The sequence below is a fragment of the Cnephaeus nilssonii genome (assembly GCF_951640355.1).
Source record: "Cnephaeus nilssonii genome assembly, chromosome: 12".
Classification (NCBI taxonomy): Eukaryota; Metazoa; Chordata; class Mammalia; order Chiroptera; family Vespertilionidae; genus Cnephaeus; species Cnephaeus nilssonii.
This window is the reverse complement of record NC_137083.1, coordinates 27,982,738-28,006,014: the sequence shown is the minus strand read 5'-3', so window position 1 is coordinate 28,006,014 and position 23,277 is coordinate 27,982,738. Positions and strand designations below refer to the sequence as shown.

Genomic DNA, 23,277 nt, shown 5'->3' with positions numbered 1-23,277 from the left:
TAAAATTTTCAAAATATGAGATAATGAGAGTCTAGTCTTTTATGTTGGCCATGGAACAGAAAAAGCTGGGAAGGAGCCAAGAGGCTTTGGGAATGAAAGGACGTGTGCCTGATAGATATGCTGGATGAGATAGAAAGAAATACAAGATGTCTCCAGGATCTCAAGTTGAGGAGACTGGAAGAAAGTCATTAACGGAAATAGAGAGTTTGGAAATGTTGCTACTGGAGGGAAGATCTTGAGCACAGTTTTAGGCAGTTTGCATGGCAAGTGATGGTGGGAAATGCTCAGTGGAAATGGTAGCTGGCAATGTCTTCTAATTAGGGAAGCAAAGCCATGAAAATGGACAAAGTGGTGAAACAACTCAGCAGATAATTATTCTATCTTGTTTAGCGGAAAAATCATAGGTGAAAGTTTTCACCTAATAATTTTGGTCCAGGTTACAACAACATAGTTTTATTACCATAGGTCCATGTATCTGGATCCTCAATATATCATCCTAGACTCAGAAAATTTAAAAGAAGCAATCAAAATCCTTGGTATATCACTTACATAATAAATACATTTGAAAAATGAGAAAGATGGATACCTACTTGTAAAGAGTCATTGATGGGGTATTTGAGGGGATTTGACTTATTTAAAATTGGATTTACTTTTTAATTCACTTCCCTCCTGCATTCCTAGACTTACTATACCCTCATTTATGCCCTTGGCTCAAGCTCTCATCTCTTTCTAGTCTTTGCTTAAAATCATCTTCTAAGGGAATGACTTGAATGAATGACATGACATGAATAGGTGCTATGAAGAGGCATGTGTATGACTGGCTGGTCTTAGTGCAAGGAAACACTGAAATAATCTTGTTCCTTTAGAACAGCAATTTTCCTTCCTTCCTTCTTTCCTTCCTTCCTTCCTTTCTTCCTTCCTTCCTTCCTTCCTTCCTTCCTTCCTTCCTTCCTTCCTTCCTTCCTTCCTTCCTAGAAAGTTTATTTTGAAAGTCACAGAAGTACAAGTGAACAGTAGAAGGAATGGGCTCAGGAAACAAGTTACAGAGGCAAAAGAAGGGCCATTGGAGCTTAGGAGAAAGAGAGGCAAGGAAATCGAACCTGGGGGAAGAAGGTGGGGAAATGCTCCGTAGATCTGCCAACCTTTTTCATCTCATGGCACACATAAACTAATTACTAAAATTCTGCATCACACCAAAATTTTTTTTTTCTGATCTGACAAAAAAGGAAGTTTGATTGATTTATTTAAAAATATAATAGTAATTTCCTACCCTTTTTGCTCCAGTGACTTTTTAAAAAAAAATTAGTTGTCTATACTTGTATATAAGGATTTCTAGTACCAAGAATTAACCAATCAGACACAACTTTATTATGCAACATGACCAATAAGATACAACTGACATATGTTTATGGTTCAAGACAGGGCATTCATACCAGATGGCTATTGTTGAGTTGTCTAATGTTACTTTTTAACTTGACAATCTAAGGGTAAAAAGGTCAGTGCTCCTGACTAAATAGTCAGGTATTGAATTTTAAAAATTCTTGCAGCACATCAGTTAAAAATTGCTGCTTTAGAAGATTCTTGAAAATTTTCAGCACCTAATGAAACAAATACCTGACTTTCTTGGTCAATGAGAAAGCAGTGTCTAGTAACAAATAGGAATATCTTACCAGATATCCTAGGGTATCCTCCTCCTAGGCAATCACAATCTACAAACATAACCCCTTAATCCAGACAGTATTTAAATCACTGCTCTATTAGACACTTAGTTCTAGTCCTAGTTTTATTCTTAGCTTGGTGGGTGACAGAATAAATAATTATTTCTTTAATTATCTCAATTCTTTTATTCCTATGATAAAATGTCTAATCTCACCCACTTCCCAATTCAAGTTAAGATAACAAGGCAATGTAGTATACTTGGGTGTTACAAACTGGCAAATTATGTGTGCATTATGGAGTTTGAGAACAAAAAAATCTTCAAATCTAAGAATTTCTAAATCAGGGCTACTTAAAACTAGTCTTCAGTTTGTGGTAGACTTGAGATCTTCAGTTTCTTCCTTTTCATTTTTTAACCCCAATTTTCTCTTAACATCCTTTCTATGATTGAACTCAAAACTTATTTTAGTTCACATCTGGTAGTTTTTCAGTCCAACCTAGCTCAAAACAAAGGAGAAACATCATCAACCTGAGACATTAAAATGTGTAGTTCACCCCAAGAAAGGGTGGGGAGAAAATAGGAAATATTGAGAGAACATAAAAAAAGAGGAAAGAGTAATGCTTAATTTGTTAAATTGGCTCAATTTAATTTAACAAGAGTTTATTGGGTGCAAAGCACTGTTCTAGTCATTTTAGTAATGCCAAGATGAAGAAGACGGTCTCTGGTATCAAGGAGTTGGGAGTATGAGGTGAACTAAAAAGTTAAATTATTAAAATATCATGCAGATACCTACAGAAAATACAAGGAGAAAGAAAACTGACATTCACTGAGGACGTTTTAATACACCAGTGGCAGCCACATATATTAACTCATATATATTGACAACCCTTCCAATACTTCCAAGGAAACTCAGGGAGGACGGGTAACTTGTTCAAGGTCATTGAAGCTAGAAAGTTAGTGTATGCTGGCTTTGTCCCCAACCAAAATTCCAAAGCCTAGGCTCCTTCCGGGACACCATGGCTAAGGGGAACCTCCAAGGAGTGAGAGGGCTCTAAGTTAGGATGTTCTTCACTGTTGCGTGGAGGGAAAGGAGATCAGAAAAGTTATTTGGGGCGGAATGTGAGGTGAACCTTGAAGGACGAATCGGAGACTCGGGGGACGGACGGACTTGCAGTTAAAGAAGTGATAAACCAGCCTGGAGTGTTTGAGCACCAACCTAGGAACCAGGAGGTCACGGTTTGATCTCCGCCAGGACCTGTGCCCGGGTTTCAGGCTCCGCCCCCTCCTGGGGACGTGCTGGAGGCAGCCGATCAATGATTCTCATTATTGACTTTTTAAAATCTCTCTTCCTCTCTGGAATCAAGATTATATATATATATATATATATATATATATATATATATACATATATATACTATATATATATTTATATATATATACACACATACATACAATATATATATATATTTTTTTATTTTATTTTTTAAAGAAAAAGTGATGAGAGCTGCTGGCTACTCTCCCAATTCTTCCAGTCGAGGAGTCAATCTAGGTTGAAAACTGAGGTCTCTTGGGTCCCTTCCTCCCACCCCTAATCTTTTCCTTTGAGGTTTCTCATTGTTCATCAATTTCACCAGCAGGCAGCTGTTATTTCTTTATTATGTTTTCTCCCATTCTGCAGCGGTTTTCTCCCTTTTTTCTTGCATTTACCGGGGTGACACTTGCACACTGGATTGTGTGCTCACCACCCCAGGCCAAGTCCCCGTCCACCACCAGGCATGCTATTGTTGTACCCGGGAAAACCTCCGTGTCTTAAAAGCGACCGGAGTCCCCGGGACGCCGGGTGGGTCCGCGGGCGCCCCTGACACACCCCCTCTCCCCCACCTCTTCCTCCAGGCCGGCACCCGGGGCGTCCGTTCCGGGCAGGGGGCTCCCCGCACCGGTGGGAGCCGGTTCCGGGCCGGGTGGCGGTGGCCCCCGGGGCGCGGAGGGGGCTGCGGGCGCGGGGAGGGCGGGGCCGCGGGCGCACCTGCCGGGCACCCCGGCGCGCGGAGGCTGCGCGGACCGACGTCCCCCCGCCCCCCCCCGCCCCGCTCCGCCGTGTGTTTACGTGGAGACGAAGATGGCGGCGGCGGTGACGGCACTGCCCGGGCGCCCGAGGGCCGTCAGCCTCTGAGCGCGGAGCCGTTCCGCTCCGCCGCGGGGGGAGCGCTGCCGGCCTCGCTCCCCGGGCCGGCGCCTGAGGGCCCCCCTCCGTCCGATCCGACCTTCCCCTCCGCCGCCGACCTCTCTGTGTCTCCCCCCAGCCTTCTCCGCAGAGGCCATGGAGGACGAGGAGCGGCAGAAGAAGCTGGAGTTCGGCAAAGCGAAGGTGAGAGCCGCCGGCTGCAGGGCCGCGCTGGGGGGCGGTGGCGGGAGGGGTGGGAGGGGGCCCGGGGCGCTGCCTGGGAGGGACGGGGTGCGGGTCTGCTTTCCCCTCGCCTGGCTCTCCTTTCTCCCCGTGAGCACGCGGGTGGAGAGCCGGCACCTCCTTCCGCGGGGACGGGCTGGGGTGGCTTCCTTCCCGTGACCCCCGGCTCAACCCCTCCTGGGCGGTATTGCTGTGCACGGGTATGTACTGCTTCTGAATCCCCAGCCTGTCACTTTGGGGTGTGTGTGTGTGTGTGTGTGTGTGTGTCCGTTTTCCGGGGAGCGCCGTCGTTGTGCTTTCCAAGTTGGGATCGGGGGCTTTTCTTTTTCGGTGGCGGGTTTGTCCGCGGATCCTGACCTCGGCTTTCTTAGGGGGCAGGCTGGCCGGCCCTCCTGGGTGTGCCTGGCCTGTGACAGCTGCCTCCTCGGCGGCCTGAGGGCGCCACAAGTGCCGGCTGTGAACTTGGCGTTCGGGGCGATGTGGGAAGCACGGCTGTGTGTGTGTGTGTGTGTGTGTGTGTGTGTGTGTGTGTGTGTGTGTGTGTGTGTGTGTGTTTGGAGGTCTTTGTCATGGCATGCGCTTTTGTGCTGTGCGGAATGCTAATGCAGTGTGCGAAGGGAACTTCTGGGTGGGAAGGCTCCATAGTCTCAGCACCACCTATGGAATTCCTGCTTTAAATAAGTGAATTGTATTGTGTGCCTTGGTGAGTCATTATGTGTGTGTATTTAAAAAATACTGTACAGCGAGCAACACAAAAGTATGCACAGGTTTTCACTGGGCTTCATGAAAAATTGGACATAGACAATATACATTAAATAGCATTAAAAAAAAAAAAAACCCATACTTGAGCCCTGGCCAGGTGGTTCAGCTGGAGCGTCCTCCCGTACACTAAAAGGTGGTAGGTTCAGTTCCCGGTCAGGGTGCAGGATAGGAGGCAACCCAGTTGATGTTTCTCTTTCACGTCAGTGTTTCTCTTTCTCTTCATCTCTCTCTAAAAAATCAATAAAAAAATATATCCTCGGGTGAAGATTTTAAAAATTACAGAGTTGAGCATCTCTATTGGCTGGCTTCAAAGGCGCCCTTCCCTATAATGAAGTTACCTTTCATAGATTATATTCTCTTATTTGAGATGATGGTTAGCAATCATACTTGGGCCACAATTCAATTATAATCTGGTTAACTGCTTTTTCTCCCTTCTTCCCTTCCTCCAAATAAAGCAACAAAGGAGACGTGGTCTGTTATTTCAGTAATCACTGAAGGCCCATACTGCAGAGATATAATAGTAGATGCTCAACACAACTCTCTTAAATGAATATGTATATAAACTAGCTTCATGTTTCTAACATATAGTTGGTTTCTCACAAGCCCCTTCAGAGGTCAAAGCTTAGGTGCTTGTATAGTACCAGGTGGATTGTATTACTTTAGGACCTGTAAATGGAAGGAAAGGGGAATCAAGGCATCTTCAGGTGCCCTAAGTTGCTTCCATTTTTTCAGCCTGAGGATCTGAGCAAGTTCTATGAATCCAAGAAGGAGGAGGTAAAGTGTGCACCTCCTTCCAAAAGCATTGACGTTTTAGGTAGACATTACGTTTGTTACCTCAGAATTTTTACTCCTTGCCCCCAGAAGTATCTTCTCTAAATATGTGTGAAGCAGTCCTACAAAACGTACTTTGCTTTGCACAGCACATTTCATAACAGAGGATTTGTTTAAATTGCTTTGATTTGGCAAAAAGGAATTCTAAGAGTTCCTTTGTATGCGTGTTCTTTGTCCTTTAAATACCGCCTATGGGCTAAAAATCTCTTTATAACATTCCCTTTTATTGTAGAAGATTATATTCCTCTAAAGTTGAGCCCAATTTTTCCAGTCAGAGGTCAATCTGTGAGACTTGTAAAGCAAGGTATGTTTGCTGGAGCATTAGCTATACCAGATACAAACACTAGAAACAAGCTTCAACAACAATATTAGGATAATTGTTTTCTAAACTATATTATGTAAGTGTGATGGGATATTATGCAGCATTAAGATTGTCAAGACTGATAGGAACATGGAAAAGATAAAACAGCATCATTAAAAATAGTGTATACATTATTTCCTTGGTATAAATGTGTGCTTTTAGATTAGGACTTTAAAGGTTTGGATTGTAAATGTAAACTCACTCAGCAAACCTATGATGAGCTTCTCTTTTAGAGAGGAAATATAGAGGTGGTGACAGTCTTTGTTCTCAAGTTGCGCATGGTTTAGTGGGAGAGACAGACACTGGGTAATAAATACAGTTAGTTAGTGGATTAGGATTAGTAGGATTTGAGGTGAATTTTTTTCATTTGTTAAAATGTTTAAATGCTGCCACATTATTTTTAAGGCTTTTACAAAGAAGTCTCTTAATATTGATATTAATGCAGCCTAGCATAATGCCTATAAAATAGTAGATGAATGAATGAATGAGCAGAATGAGTATGAGTTGTGAATGGGTGCTGCTTAAACAAAGCTTATCAGATATATTATGTTGAAGAACATGTTATACAGAACAAGAACAGAATAACTAGGTTTCCTAAGGGCCCTCGCTTTACTAGTAGTGAAGCCCTGGAACTGTAATTCTTATTTCTTTTGCTTAATGAATGAGCAAAATGACTATGAGTTGTTAATGGGTGCTGTTTCACTAGCATGTTGTAATTTAATAATAGTAATCCAGAATTCTCCTAATTGGAAGTCTCTTATTGCTGGCATCAGAAATCACTTAAAATGGTCATTGCCAAAATTTATTTAGATACTTAGTTTTCTAAATGTCTTGTTTATTTATTGGACTTAAATACTGTATTTGATAACCTGGTTTTATAAGCCATAACTTTTAAATTTTTTCTTGGTGTTTGATACACTTTTTACTGATCATTTTTCTTTCTGTATCTAGATCTTATAAATAATCATTTTTAAATGACTTGTCATGTGTACAGTATAATATATTTTACAAAATGTTTTATACCAACCAAAGTCTATAATGATAAGAGAATAAATTTTGATAATATGTAATCATTAAAATATTTCTGCAAAGACTTTTTGAGTTGGGAAAATGCCCACAGATAATGCGAGGTTAATAAAAATGTTACCAAAAATATATATATTTCCATTTTTATATGTGAAGAAACCTGGGGGGGAAATCCACCAAGATGTAAATGATGGTTATCTCTGGGTTGTGGGTTATTGGCAATTTAAATTTTCTGTACACTTCTAGCATTTCCAAATTCTCTACAATATATTTCTTTTATGACCAGTAAAAAAATGTTTAAATATCATTTCTAAAAACACAAAGCTTATCAGATATATTGTGTTGAAGAACATGTTATACGGAACAGGAAAATGAGGCACAGAAATAACAAGGTTTCCTAAGGCCCTCAGTTTAGTGCAGTCCTGGAACTGTAATTCTTATTTCTTCTTTTTTTATATATATATATATCTTCACTAGAGGCCCGATGTAGGAAAATTCATGCAAGAATAGGCCTTCCTTCCCCCGGCTGCTGGCACCGGGCACCGGGCACCGGGCTGCTTCCCTCCTCCAGCCACCCACAGGCACCTAGGCCCCGGGCTGGTTTCCCTCTGGCCCAGCTTGGTTAGGAAGGATGTCCGGAATGATGTCCGGTCTAATTAGCATATTACCCTTTTATTATTATAGACTAGGTGCCCAGTGCACGAATTCATGCACCTTGAAAGGAACTGTGGGCCACAAGGTTGCAGTAGGCACAGGGGCAGGTCTTGGCCCATCCTCCGCACCCCTGCCCTGCCCCTCTGACCGTGGCCCCTGGTCCCCTGTCTGCCAGCAGCCCTGCTCCCACCACCGCTCCCACGCACTGATGGTGCCGGCCCCGCCTGCACTCTATGACAGCACGGGGTGATTGGGGCCAGTGCCAGCAGCGGTGCGAGCAGTAGCTGCTACCCCGATCGCCCTCAGGAGCAGGGGGAGATGAAGAAGCCCTCAGGGGCAATCGGGGCCAGCAGCCACGGCTCACACCCACTGACGGTGCCAAGCAATCGGGACTGGTGCCAGGTGCCGGCAGTAGGTGTGAGCAGGGCCAGCACTGGCAGCGGGTGCGAGTGGGGCCGTTGCTGGCAGCGGGTACGAGTGGCGGCTCCGGTGCTGGCAGTGGGTGCAAGCAGCGGCTCTGGCACTGGCAGTGGGTGTGAACGGGGCCAGCGCCGGCAGCAGGTGCAAGCGCTGGGCAGGACCGCGGCAGGCAGGAACAAAGAATTTTCAGTAACCACCAGAGGCTTGCCCCAATGACAGGGACCAGCACCCTGCCTTGGTCTGGCATCCCGCTCACCTGCTCCACCATCCCCCCATGTTCTGAGCTCTGCCGCTAGCTGGCGACACCTGCCATGTACTGCACGCACCCCCTGGTGGTCAGCGCACGTCATAGCGACCAGTTGTTCGGTTGTTCCGCCGTTTGGCCTACTTGTATATTAGCCTTTTATTATATAGGATAGATACCCAAGGATATGTTTATTGATTTTAGAGGAAGGGGTGGGGAGGGGGTGGGAGAGAGAGAGAGAGAGAGAGAGAGAGATTGATTGGTTGCCTCCCATATGCTTCCTGACCAGGTATCAAACCCGAAACCTAGGTATGTTCCTTGACCAGGAATCAAACTCACAAACTTTTTGGTGTACAGGACAATGTTTCAACAACTGAGCCACCTGGTGGCAGCTGTTAATCTTATGTCATTGTTGCTTGTATTACATAGTTAGGATTCTATACTGTTAGACATATATAGATCTTTCTGGTTTTGTAGTTTTTACCGATTTTCCTTGCTGCTATGGACATGCTCATCCTGCCTTACTCCTCAGCTGCTTCTGCCCCCAACTCGCTATTTTAGATTTGCTCTAACTAGAGAACCCAGTAACTGAGTTAGATAAAATGGTTTGTAAAAATCAAGGGCCAATGGAGCCTGGTGAATGGGCTTTATGACAGTTTAGTTTTTCTGTTACTTGTTGGCTTTTTTATTTGCTGTTAGGTCCTCAGTTACTTCCTCAGTGTTAATGTTGCAAGAAGCCTTACCCATGGAGATGTGAGACATTACTGCATTGTTAAGTAAATATTTTCAGAGCTGGGCTCACCCCATTTACAAGGTGCTGACAAGGACAGCATGACGCAGGCTATCCTTGTGTTGAACCAAACTATTCTAACTCCACTTTAAATGATTTCATTTTTTTCCAAGTAAAATTATTTGCAATATTATATAATGAAAGTATTGTAAATTAGCAAATAAAATTAGAGGATAGTGTGTATTTAGTATAAAATTATTACTCCTATAAATTCACATTAGGTATAATTTTTAATATTCTGTTTATACTTTTTAATATTCTAATGTAGCAAAATTCAGTAAAACCAGAGTTTTGCACCATTTAGCATTTATATAATTGGCATTATTTGATGGATAATTTTTAAAAATATATTTTTATTGATTTTAGAGAGGAAGGGAGAGGGAGAGAGAGATAGAAACATCAATGATGAAAGAGAATCATTGATCAGCTGCCTCCCGCACACCCCCTACTGGGGATTGAGCCTGCAACCCGGGCATGTGCCCTTGACCAGAATCAAACCCGGGACCCTACAGTCCGCAGGCTGAAGTTCTATCCAGTGAGCCAAACCAGCTAGGGCTTGATGGATAATAATAAAAAATTTTGCCTATTACATATAGTAAGTAGTAACTATATGATATTTATTTGTTTAATGAGCATCTTCAGTTTGAAAATGGTGCCAATTTTATGAAAAAAGAACAGTGGTCATTGCAAGCTGTATATTAGAATATTAGTGACATGACTTTTCAATTACTGTTAGAGAAAGTTAGTTTTGGTGTAAAATTGTTCTTTGCCTATTTCAGATACACTGCTCCACCACTACTACAAAAGTTGTTCTTTACCTATTTCTTTTAAACTTTCTAACTTTTTTTTGAACTCTCTCCTGAGGTTTCCATTGATTTTTAGAGAGAGTATGTGGAAGGGAGGAAAGAAAGGAAGGAGTGGGGGGAGAGAGGGAGGGAGGAAGGGAGGAGAGAGAGAGAGAGAGAGAGAGAGAGAAACATTGATGTGAGAAAGACACATCAATTGTTTGCCTCCCACATGTGTCCCAACCAGGGCTGGGGATTGAACCTGCAACCCAGATGTGTGCCCTTGACTGGGAATCAAACCTGTGACCCTTCTGTTGGAGGGCTTTTGCTCTAACCATTGAGCACACCAGCCAGGGCTAGCTTTTTTATTCTTGATTGTGACATAGCTTACCTAACTTTCATAGTGGATACAGCAGTTTGATACTTTCATCAACACTTATTACAACAGTGGTGCATTGTCTGCAGCTTAAAAACTAATTTGTGACTGTTAGGCTTTGTTGGAAAAAAACACACATGACTTTTAGATTATAAGTTTTAAGAGAGATAATATGGAAGAAAGATTAGGTATAACAAGCTTCTTGAAGTGTATAGTATTGAAGAAAGGTTTCTAAGGCAAATCCAAAGGATGGCAAGAACAGGGATAGGGAAGTGATTGGGTAAAAGACCCATAAAATTCAAAGGAGAGAGACTTAGCAAGGAAGTCTATAGTGTCCTACCCGTGAAACTCAAAATGGAATGAGCACATGGAAAAGAGGAAATGAAAAGATGGGCTATATCCAAGTGACTGGAATATAACAAAATCAGGGCAAAAAGTATTTCCAAACAAAAACACCTCTTTTTTTTATGTCTAAAATTTTTGTAATAAGAGCTAAACTATGACTGCAGAATATTTATTATAGACTACTGATTATTGAAATATAAGTGAATTTCTTCTAATGTGGAAGGTAGAAAAAGTTCTCATAATAAATTGTTAAGTGATAAATTATAAGGAAAGCTAAATTTCTCAATAAGATTCTACTGAAACTGAAATTAGACATCTTTCATTGCTCAGCATTTCTTTATTAAACACTTTAATTTGTGAAAGCCTCATTTATAAAGTTTATTTATAAAGGTAGTTTTGAATTGTGTCTGTGTTCATAATTCTGCTGTTTGACAAACTAGAAAAGGCTTCAGGACTCTGGAAACACTTATTTGCTTATTTGTTCAACTGACATTCTTGAGCGCCTACAACTGCAGCTGTGGACTTTTACTTAGCAAGCATATATTTCAGTGATCACAAATGCTGTGCCTTATTATGTCAACAGGTGTTTTGAAGAAAAAGATGAGATAATGATTGAGAGCTTTTTGTGTTTTTCTGGTGCTAGATATAAAGAAGCTATGATTTTTTTTAATTGAGGTGAAATTTATGTAATAAAAATTAACTATCTCAAAACTAACAATTCAGTTGCATTTAGTACATATACAACGTTGTACAACCACCATTTCTATATAGTTTAAAAATATATCATTCCGGAATAAAACCCTGTATCCATTAAGCAGTTACTGTTCATCCCTCCTCCTCCTTGCAGCCACCAATCTGTTTTCTGTTTCTGTGGGTTTACCTATTCTAGATACCTTAAGTAAATGGAGTCATATAATATTTGACCCTTAGTGTCCTTTTTTCACTTTGTATAATGTTTTTGAGGATAATCCATGTTGTAGTATATATAAGTACTTTATTCCCTTTTATGGCTGAACTAGAGGCCCGATGCATGAAATTCATGCAAGAGTAGGCCTTTCTTCCCCTGGCTGCCAGCACCGGCTTCCATCTGACACCCGGGACCCAGGCTTCCCTCTGGCATCTAGGACCCGGGGTTCATGGCTTTATCCGGAAGGTCATCTGGAAGGACATCGGTCTTAATTAGCATATCACTCTTTTATTATCTACACGAATAAAAGAGAAACATACAAATTGTACCTTCGCTACACCCACCAGCCATGCCCACCAGCCAATCAGGAGCGAGTATGCAAATTAACCCAACAAATACGGTGTCGGCCACAGAGCTGGAACGAGCAGGAGGCTTGAGTTGCCCCCGGCGATGGAGGAAGCCAAGCTTCCCAACAGCCCTGGCTGGCCCTGGTCTCCACTCAAGGCTACAAAATTTCAATTATAGAAGATAAATCCCAATACCTGCTTCCAGTTGGCCCTGGCCTCCGCGAAAGGAGGGGCTGGGAGCTTGGGTTGCCGGGGGAAACCCAGGCTTCCAACTGGCCCTGGCCTCTGCTCAAGGCTACAAAGTTTCAATTATAGAAGATAAATAAATCCCAGATACCTGCTTCCAGCCGACCCTGGCCTCTGCTCAAGGAGGTGCTGAAAAAAAGAAAAAAAGGCGGGGCTGGGAGCTTGGGTTGCTGGGGGGCATGGCCAGCCTGCAAACAGCCATCAGCCCCTCACCCAGGCTGGCCAGGCACCCCAGCAGGACCCCCAACCCTGAAGGGGCTATGGCCAGCCTGCAAACAGCCCTCAGCCCCTCACCCAGGCTGGACACACCTCGATGGGGTGAGGGTCCCCACTGGGGGGCTTGGCCAGCCTGCAAACAGCCCTCATCCCCTCACCCAGCCTGGCCACACCCCCATGGGTTGAGGGTCCCTGCTGGGGGGCTTGGCCAGTCTGCAAACAGCCATCAGCCCCTCACCCATGCTGGCCAGGCACCACAGCAGGTACCCCCACCCTGAAGGGGGTGTGGCCAGCTTGAAAACAGCCCTCAGCCCCTCACCCAGGCTAGCCATGCCCCCCCAGCAGGGACCCTCACCCCATGGGGGCATGGCCAGCCTGCAAACCACCACAGGCCCCTCGCACAGGCTGCCCCACTCCCCAAGGGAACCCCCACCCTGATCCGGGACACCCTTCAGAGCAAACCAGCCGGCCCCCACCCATGCACCAGGCTTCTATCTATACTAATAAAAGGGTAATATGCTAATTAGACTGGGAGACCTTCCAGGAGACCTTCCGGATGTTCTTCTGGACAAAGCCATGGTGGCGGGGCCGAGGTAGAGGTGGTTAGAGGCCAAGAGGGGAGGGCAGTTGTGGGTGATCAGGCCAGGATGGGACAGTAGTTGTGAGTGATCAGGCTTGTGGGGGGCAAAAATCACATAATCATAGCAATTGTTGCAGAAAAAGCATTCAACAAAATCCAACACCCTTTCTTGATAAAGAAAACTCTCAGCAAAGTGGGAATAGAAGGAGCATACCTCAACATAATAAAAGCCTTATACGACAAACCTACAGCTAGCATCACACTTATTGGGCAAAAACTAAAACCATTTCACCTAAGAACAGGAACAAGATAGGGATGCCCACTTTCACCACTCCTGTTTGACATAGTACTGGAAATGCTAGCTATAGCGATCAGACAAGAAGAAGAAATAAAAGGCATCCAAATTGAAAAAGAAGAAGTAAAACTGTCATTATTTGCAGATGATATTATATTGTACATAGAAAACCCTAAAGACTCCATAAAAAAGCTATTAGATTTAATAAATGAATTGGGCAATGTAGCAGGATACAAAACTAACACCCAGAAATCTATGGCTTTTTTATACATCAATAATGAACTCACAGAAAGAGAAACTAAAAAATAAAATCCCACTTACCATTGCAACAAAAAAATTAAGATACCTAGAAATAAAATAAACTTAACTAAGGAGGTAAAAGACCTGTACTTGGGAAACTACAGAATATTGAAAAAAGAGAAAAAGGAAGACATAAACAAATGGAAGAATATACCATGTTCATGGATTGATAGAATCAACATCATTAAAATGTCCATACTACTCAGATCAATCTATAGATTCAGTGCAATCCCCATTAAAATGCCAACGGCATATTTCACAGACCTTAGAACAAACTCTCCAAAACTTCACCTGGCATAAAAAAAAAAAAGACGCCGAATAGCTGCAGCAATCCTGAGAAAGAACAAAGTTGGAGGGATTACAATACCAGATATCAAGCTATATTACAAAGCCACTGTTCTCAAAATGGCTGGTACTGGCACAAGAACAGACATATAGACCAATGGAACAGAACAGAGAACCCAGAAATTGACCCAAGCTACAATGCTCAATTAATATTTGACAAAGGAGGCAAGAGCATACAATGGAGTCAAGACAGTTTCTTCAATACATGGTGTTGGGAAAATTGGACAGATACATGCAAAAAAATGAAACTAGACCACCTTATACCATACACAAAAATAAACTCAAAATGGATAAAGGACTTAAATGTAAGATGAGAAACCATAAAATTTCTAGAAGAATCCATAGGCAGCAAAATGTCAGACATACTGTATGTTGTAGCAATATCTTTACTGATAAAGCTCCTAGGACAATGGAAACTAAGGAGAAAATAAACAAATGGAACTACATCAAAATAAAAAGCTTCTGCACAGCAAAAGAAACCATCAACAAAACAGAGCCCACTGCATGGGAGAACCTATTTGCCAATGTTATCTCTGATAAGGTTTTAATCTCCAAAATTTATAGGGAACTCATATAACTTAACAAAAAGAAGATAATCCAATCAAAAAATGGGCAAAGGACCTAAATAGACACTTTTCAAAAGTGGACATACAGAAGGCCAAAAGACATGAAAACATGCTCAAAGTCATTAGTCATCCAAGAGATGCAAATCAAAACAACAATGAGGTACCATCTCACACCTGTCAGAATGGATATCATCACATCAATAAATGACAAGTGCTGGTGAGGATGTGGAGAAAAAGGAACCCTCGTTCACTGCTGGTGGGAATGCAGACTGGTGCAGCCACTGTGGAAAACAGTATGGAGTTTCTTAAAAATATTAAAAGTAGAACTCCCATTTGACCCAGTAATCCCACTTCTAGGAATATATCCCAAGAAACTAGAAACACCTATCACAAAGGATATATGCACCCCTATGTCCATAGCTAAGATTTGGAAACAGCCTACATGCCCATCAGCAGATGAGTGGATTAAAAAACTGTGGTACATATACACAATGGAATACTATGCTGCGGTAAAAAAGAAGGAATTCTTACATTTGCAACAGCATGGATGGAATTGGAGAGCATTATGCTAAGTGAAATAAACCAGTCAGAGAAAGATAAATATCACATGATCTCACTCATTTATGGAATATAATGAACAACATAAACTGATGAACAAAAACAGATCCAGAGACAAGAAGCATTGATCAGACCATCAAACCTCAGAGGGAAGGTAGGGGAGGTGGGGGTAAAGGGGAGAGACCAACCAAAGGACTTGTATGCATGCATATAAGCCTAACCAATGGACACAGACAACAGGGGGGTAAGGGCATGAGTGTGTGTGTTGGGGGGGGGGGGGGGATAATGACACATATGTAATACCTTAATAAAGAAAAAAAGAGAAAAGAAAACAAAAATATAGTGGTACATCCACATAATGGAATACTACGCTGCTATAAAAAAGAAAGAACTCTTACCATTCACAACAACATGAATGGACCTGGAGAGCATTTTGCTAAATGAAATAAGCCAGTCAGAGAAAGATAAATATCACATGATCCCACTCATTTGTGGAATATAATGAGCAACATAAATTGATGAACAAAAATAGATCTAGAGACACAGAAGCATTGAACAGACTGTCAAACCTCAGTGGGAAGGCAGGAAAGGGTGAGAGGGATGTGTAAGAGATCAACCAAAGGACTTATATGCATGCATATATGCATATCCAGTTGACACAGACAGTAGGGGGGTGAGGGCATGTCCTGGGTGGTGGGAGTGGCTGGGGAGAGGTTAATATGGGGGGGGGGGGGGTAAGGAGACATGTAATACTTTAAATAATGAAGAATTTAATTTTTTTTAAAAAAAGAAACAAAACAAAAATAAATAAAGGAAGGAGAACCTGGGGGGGGGGGGGGGAGGAAGAATGTATATATTTGGCATGCTTAACCTCTGAATAGGTTATTCCTTTCCTAAAAATATATCCCATATTCAGATAGGTATGCTGCCACCAAGTGGCACTTTGATGTTGTTGCTATACAGATGAAGCATGTTGTTTTTTAATATAAAATACTAGAGGCTCGGTACACGACATTCGTGCACTGGGGAGGGGGGTGTCCTTCACCCTGGCCTGCGCCCTCTCACAGTCCAGGACCCCCGCAGGGAGCGGGCCTAAGCTGGCAGTCGGTCATCCCCCTTGGGATCATTAGCGTTGCCGTGGAGGCGGGAGCCAGCTGTGAGCCCGGCTTCTGGCTGAGCGGTGCTACCCCTGTGGAAGTGCACAGACCACCAGGCAGCAGCTCCTGTGTTGAGCATCTGCCCCCTGGTGGTCAGTACGCATCATAGTGACCAGTCATTCTGCCGTTTAGTTGATTTGCATATTAGCATTTTATTATATAGGATTGATTTGATTACAGTAGCTAAATGTAAATGCCCTAATTCTAATAGGGCTCTTTTGTTCCCTCCAAACTGAGATTAGTTAAGTAAAGGAGAGATAATAGAGGAAAGATTTCAAAGGAAGGTAAGAAAAATATAGTTGGGCCTCATGGGAAACTAAAAAGCCATTTGGAACCAAGATAAGGTTGGGCAAAGTGCCATTCTTCTCACAGTTCATTATTAGCAATAACTCGGGTGACAGTGAAACGAAACAGGTAGGTGACATCTGAATAGTGAAGCGAATGACGTGCCAGTATTGGTAGTGATGCTTATGGGATGTGATAAAGGTGTCTGGAGAGGCTTATGAGAGAGGCCAGGCCCAGGACAACATATTCCTGGGGCTTCTGCCTTATTTCTGCCTTTTGGGATGAGATTTTTGGTAGATGTGTGGTTTTATTATAACCTTTTAAAAATAGTGATAGTAACATATTAGTGGACACTCTTCATAGAACTGGTCAGGGGCAGAAAGAAAACAATCACCCATGGTCTCATAACCTACAAGCAATTACTGTTAACAGTTTGTTGATTCTTTGTTTCTGTGTGTAAGTATATTTTTAAACTTAACTTGAATCATACTTTTATTTTCAGTTTTGGCCTCTTTTTCTCCTACTTTATGTTGAGAGCATTTTCTCACATTAACAATTTTTGAAAACATTATTTTCAATAGCTACATAATAACTACATTGTGTGGTTGTGTAGTAGTGTAACCATGGAACTGATATATCATCTTATTTTTTAAAAATATATCTTTATTGATTTCAGAGAGGAAGGGAGAGGGAAAGAGAGAGAGAAACATCAATGATGAGAGAGTATCATGGATTGGCTGCCTCCTGCATGTCCCCTACTGAGAATCAAGCCCGCAACCCAGGCATGTGCCCTTGACCAGAATCGAACCTGGGACCCTCTATCCACTGAGCCAAACCAGTTAGGGTATCATCTATTTTTTTTTTAAGAAGCTATGCAGATATTCTGAAGTTCTAAGGAATAATGCCTAAAATTATTGCTTAGTGGTGTCTCTTTTCTATAAAAAAATAATAAATTACCGCTTTTTTTTTTTTAACTATGTGCAGGCACTGTTCTAGACTTAGTGTGTTAATTAATAACCCCTGACCTCCTGGACCTTCCCTTCTAGGTTTTTCTTCTGAAATAATAATTTGACTCCATATAAGCAGTAATATGAGCCTAAAACAATATTTTTATAATTTTATATACTTAGAAGTGATTTGTTTCGAATACTACAATGTCATCTTTCCACCTTTTGTTTTATGTCTTTTTTTTTTATTTGGGATCATTTTGTAATAGACACTGCTTATTGAGTTGTTTTTTTTAGCAAGTTATTTTAAATGTAGAATTCTAGTTTTTCTCTTTTATAATAAGTGGAAGTAGGGAGAGGAGAAAAGAAAGGGAACAATTGAAAAAAATTCTCAAAAAAAACCCCAAAAATTCTTACATCTGGGAGAAATCTTAAAAGATCCTCGAATCTACCTCTTCATTGTACAGTTGAAGAAACAGTTCTGCCGAGGTTAAGTGGCTTGTCCATTGTCACTTAGCTAGCTTATTAGGGTCTCTGTAGACACAACAGTCAAGTAACTCTATTAGATGAAATCTATATTCTTTTTGAAACATTATTTTCATTCAACAAATATTTATGTCTGCTGTGTTAAAATATGTAAAATTAAGTTAATTCCTGAGACTGCAGAATCTGTTTTCTTCTTACACATGGTGTTCCAAAACTTTTATTTAAGAAAAAAATCTGCATTGAAATTATAGGATATAAATAGGACAGATGGCTCAGTAATATAAAGTGCTGTGGTTTTTACCATATCTGATTTCCTTGGTCTATTTGGCACTGTTATTTTCCAACAGTTTGTATCTCTGATGTTGTTAGAAAATATGCTTCAGAGCACAAAATATTGCTTTTGTCTTCTTTGCTTGCAGTTGCCCTACTTCACTCTACATACAAATTGTCTTTGGGTCAACTGTTGTAATCTTTTGTTTTCATAGTTAGGCCCCTGGAGTTTAGCTGTAATCGTTTGTACAGCATTCTTGGGAATATTACAAAGGTTTAAAGGCAGCACTGACAAGTACAAATAATCACCATAATTAGAATTAATTAGGATATTTTAAATTTTCTGCAGCAGAAACATAGAAAATAGCTCTACTTTTAGTCTACTTTTAGCAATTTTTGAAAACTAGAGAGACTAGATAATATTTTTTAAATATATTATAATATTCTCTTTGGGGGGTGTGTGGTGTGTGTGTTTTCACCCAGTGTTGTCAAAAAAGTATTGGTTTGGTGATTTCATTTGTGTCTCTAACTTTAGTGTTCTAGGATATGAAGTATGATGACAAATGAAGGAAAAGAGAGCTTAGAATGCCTGGCATACATATTGGTATCATGGAAAGAATACTGAATTTGGAGTTAGATATTCTTATCCTGTTCTATTTTGCCAGTTACTTATTGTAATCTTGGACAAATCTTTGTCTTCAAATCTCAGCTTCCACATTCTTTCTCAATACTTCCTGACCTCTCCCCATATCCCCTTCCAAATTAAGTCTGTTGTATGCTTTCTTTATACCTTATACTCTTTCTTGGAAGTACATTTTATCTCTTGAAATGCTATATTTCTGTATTTATATTTGTTTAATTTGTTCTTTCTAACTTAATTACAGTTCAAAGGAATAGGGTTTGTACCTGATTCATCACTACCTGCCCTGCCTTTAGCACTGGGCTGAACACATGATAGGTAGTAAATGTTTGCTAAATAAATGAACTGCTGTTAATACCTGCCGTATGCCAAGTAATTTCCTTCACAGATACAAAACTACAACCATACCTCTTACAGAAAGCCATCTTTGAGAAAATTAGTATAAGAGGTTTCCATACCACCTTCTTAGAAATATACCGTATAGAGGACTGTTGGGTTTGTGAAATTGTACACTAACTTTTATCTTACTTGTTTCTCACAATTCAGTGAAGTAATAGGCTGACCTAGACTAAAACATCCTACTGTTAGGGCCATATATTTTAATTCATGTCTAGCACAGTGCCTGGCACATAGTAAACACTCAAGAAAAACAACACCCCTGACTGGGTGGCTCAGTAGATTGGAGTGTCATCTATCTATATAAAAGCCTAAGCGACATTGCAACCGAACGGACAACCGAACAGGCTGCGTGGGGCAACCAGGCTGGCAGGGGGGGTTAGTGAGGGACAACCAAACGACTGAGCAGCAGGCTGCGTGGGGCGACCAGGCCAGCGGGGGGGTTAGTGAGGGGCGACCAAACGACTGAGCAGCAGGCTGCGTGGGGCAACCAGGCCGGCAAGGGGGGGCAGTTAGGGGCAACCAGGCTGGTGAGGGGGGGCAGTTAGGGGTGATCAGGCTGGCAGGCAGAGGCGGTTAGGGGTGATCAGGCTGGCGGGGGGGGGGGGCAGTTAGGGTTGACCAGGCAGCCAGGCAGGTGAGCAGTTAGGAGCCAGTGGTCCAGGATTGTGAGAAGGATATCCCGGATTAGAGAGGTGCAGGCTGGGCTGAGGGGACCCTCTCCCCACCCCCACCCCCCCGCACGAATTACAAATTTTGTGCACCGGGCCTCTAGTCCTGTATATAAAAAGGTTATGGGTTCAATTCCTTGTCAGAGCACATACCTAGGTTTTGGATTCCATCCCCTGTCAGGGCAGGTACGGGAGGCAACTGATAGATGTTTCTCTCTCACATTGATATTTCTCTCTCTCCGCCTCTTCCTCTTCCTCTTCTTCTTCCTCTCTCTCTAAAATCAATAAACATCTCCTCTAGTGAGGGTTTTTTTTTAAAAGAAAGTTTTTTTATGTGATATTATTATAAAAACTTGGCATGTTTTATACAGTATTTTAAAGAAGTGCTGTATATGAGAATGATCACTTATAAAGTTATATTGAGTTTAAGGAATACATTTTCAGTCATTTATATTTAGTTCTTTATTCATGTTATAGTCAGGATATTTGCTGGAGATCTGAATCAGTTTTGAAATATAAGTGTATGTGGACATAATATCTTTCTAGTAAATCTTGCAACTATTTTTGTTCCTACATATGTTAACATTTTTATCATTGGCTTTCAAATGACAAACACAGATGGCTATAGTATGAATTTTCGGCCTGTTTTAGACTAAATGTTTTTCCAGTAATTTAAAGTGTATCATCCTACCTAAAAAAAAAAAAAAAAAAAAAAAAAAGAGAGTAATATGCAAATTGACCGCACCTTTGCTACGCCTAATCCACACCCACCAGCTGTGCCCACCAGCCAATCAGGGTGAGTATGCAAATAAACCCAACCAAGGTGGCTACAGCCACAGAGAGCAAGGTTTCCCAGGCAACGGAGGAAACCAAGCTTTCCGCCTGCCCTTGCTAGGTCTAAGCCTCCACTCAAGCTACAAAGTTTCAATTATAGAAGGTAAACAAATCTTAACAGAAATGGCGGCAGCCACGGAGCTGGAGAGAGCAGGCCAGGGTTGCCCCCGGCAATGGAGAAAGCAAAGCTTTCCGCACACCCTGGCCAGGCCCAGGCCTCCGCTTAAGGCTACAAAGTTTCAATTATAGAAGGTGAATTAACCCCAACAGAAATGGCTGCCCACCACGGAGCAAGCAGGAGGCTTGGCTCCGCTCCAGGCTACAAAGTTTCAATTGTAGAAGGAAAATAAATTCCAGATACCAGGGCCTCCTCTTGGGTCACCAGGGGGCGTGGCTTGCCTGCAAACCACCACAGGCCCCTTGCTCAGGCCGCCCCACACCCCAGGAGAACCTCCACCCTGATCCGGGACACCCTTCAGGGCAAACCAGCTGGCCCCCACCCATGCACCAGGCCTCTATCCTATCTAATAAAAGAGCAATATGCAGATTGACCATCACTCCAACACACAATATGGATGCCCCATGTGGTCAAAGATCCTGCCCCCATGTGGACACAAGATGGCCATCATAAGATGGCCAGCAGGGGAGGGCAGTTGGGAGTCACCAGGCCTGCAAGGGAGGGCAGTTGAGAGGGACCCAGGCCTGCAGGGGAGAGCAGTTGGAGGCAATCAACCCTGCAGGGGAGGGCAGTTAGGGGTGACCAGGCTGGCAGGGGAGGGCACTTAGGGGAAAACAGGCTGGCAAGGGAGCAGTTAGGCATCAATCAGGCTGGCAACGGAGTGGTTAGGGGGTGATCAGGCTGGCAGGCAGAAGTGGTTAGGGGCAATCAGGAAGGCAGGCAGGCAAGCAGTTGGGAGCCAGCAGTCTTGGATTGTGAGAGGGATGTCCAACTGCCTGTTTAGGCCCGATCCCACCACCGAGATCGGGCCTAAACGGGCAGTCGGACATCCCTCGAGGGGTCCCAGATTGGAGAGGGTGCAGGCTAGGCTGAGGGACACCCCCCCTCTCCGTGCACGAATTTCGTGTAACAGGCCTCTAGTTTCAGTATAAAATGATTACCTGATTGAGTAGTTTCTGATATTTGCTCTTCTGTTAGCTTGCCATCCTTTAGATTTATAATAAAAACTAGAAGCCCAGTGCACGAAATTCGTGCACGGCGGGGGGTTGTCCCTCAACCCAGCCTGTACCCTCTCCAATCTGGGACTCCTGGAGGGATGTCCGACTGCCCGTTTAGGCCCGATCCTGGTGGGATCGGGCCTAAACGGGCAGTCGGACATCCCTCTCACAATCCAAGACTGCTGGCTCACAACTGCTTGCCTGCCTGCCTTCCTGATTGCCCCTAACCGCTTCTGCCTGCCAGCCTGATCAGCCCCTAACCACTCCGCTGCCAGCCTGGTTGATGCTTAACTGCTCCCCTGCCAGCCTGTTTGCCCCCAACTTCCCTCCTCTGCCAGCCTGGTCACCCTAACTGCCCTCTCCTGCAGGGTTGATCACCTCCAATTGCCCTCCCTTGCAAGCCTGGTCCCTCTCAACTGCCCTCCCTTGCAGGCCGGTGCCTCCCAACTGCCCTCCCCTGCTGGCCATCTTATAGTGGCCATCTTGTGTCCACATGGGGGCAGGATCTTTGACCACATGGGGGAAGCTATATTGTGTGTTGCAGTGATGATCAATCTGTATATTACTCTTTTATTAGATAAGATAGAGGCCTGGTGCACGGGTGGGGGCCAGCTGGTTTGCCCTGAAGGGTGTCCTGGATCAGGGTGGGGTTCTCTTGGGGCATGGGGTGGCCTGAGCGAGGGGCCTGTGGTGGTTTGCAGGCGGGCCACGCCCCCTGGCAACCTAAGCAGAGGCCCTGGTATCTGGGATTTATTTTCCTTCTACAATTAAAACTTTGTAGCCTGGAGCGGAGCCAAGCCTGCTGTTCCCTCCGGGGCGACAGCCATCTCTGTGGCAGTTAATTCATCTTCTACAGTTGAAACTTTGTTGCCTTAAGCGGGTGGGCCCGGCCAGGGTGTGCTTTAAAGCTTTGCTTCCCCTGTTGCCGCTGGCAACCCTGGCCTGCTCTCTCAAGCTCCATTCTGTTGCCATTTGTTTGAATTTGTTTACCTTCTATAATTGAAACTTTGTAGCTTGAGTGGAGGCTTAGGCCTGCAACGGCTATGGAAAGCTTGGCTTGCTCTGTTACCTGGGAAACCTTGCTCTCTGTGGCTGTAGCCATCTTGGTTTGGGTTAATTTGCATACTAGCCCTGATTGGCTGGTGGGCGTGGCTTGGCTGGTGGGCATGGCTTATGTAGCGGAGTGATGGTTAATTTGCATATTACATTTTATTAGAGAAGATAGTTTCGATAGCTGTAAGAAATTAATGACATGATCTTGTTCCCTCTCTATCTCTTTTTTTTTTTTTTTGCCTAAAATCCTTTTATTAAAAGTAAAAAATTTTCATTTTTAGTTTTAGTTTATTTTAGTTTGAGCATTTAATCATGGAGGAGGCATTATCTTCAAACGGTGTGAG

General features: G+C 43.0%; 1 protein-coding gene across 5 annotated transcripts in view; it reads left to right on the top strand.

The window, feature by feature from the left end:
* Positions 1 to 3,734: 3,734 nt before the first annotated feature.
* The window catches only part of AKAP9 (A-kinase anchoring protein 9), a 128,016-nt gene continuing 108,473 nt past the window's right edge, over positions 3,735 to 23,277 (top strand). For 3 of the 5 annotated variants that reach the window (XM_079785750.1, XM_079785751.1, XM_079785748.1), the window contains exon 1: positions 3,735 to 4,025. In XM_079785750.1, coding sequence (XP_079641876.1) covers positions 3,978 to 4,025 — 48 coding nt within the window. In that variant the 5' untranslated portion in view covers positions 3,735 to 3,977. The remainder of the gene's footprint in view (positions 4,026 to 23,277) is intronic. The other 2 variants (XM_079785752.1, XM_079785749.1) reach the window with 1 other exon arrangement.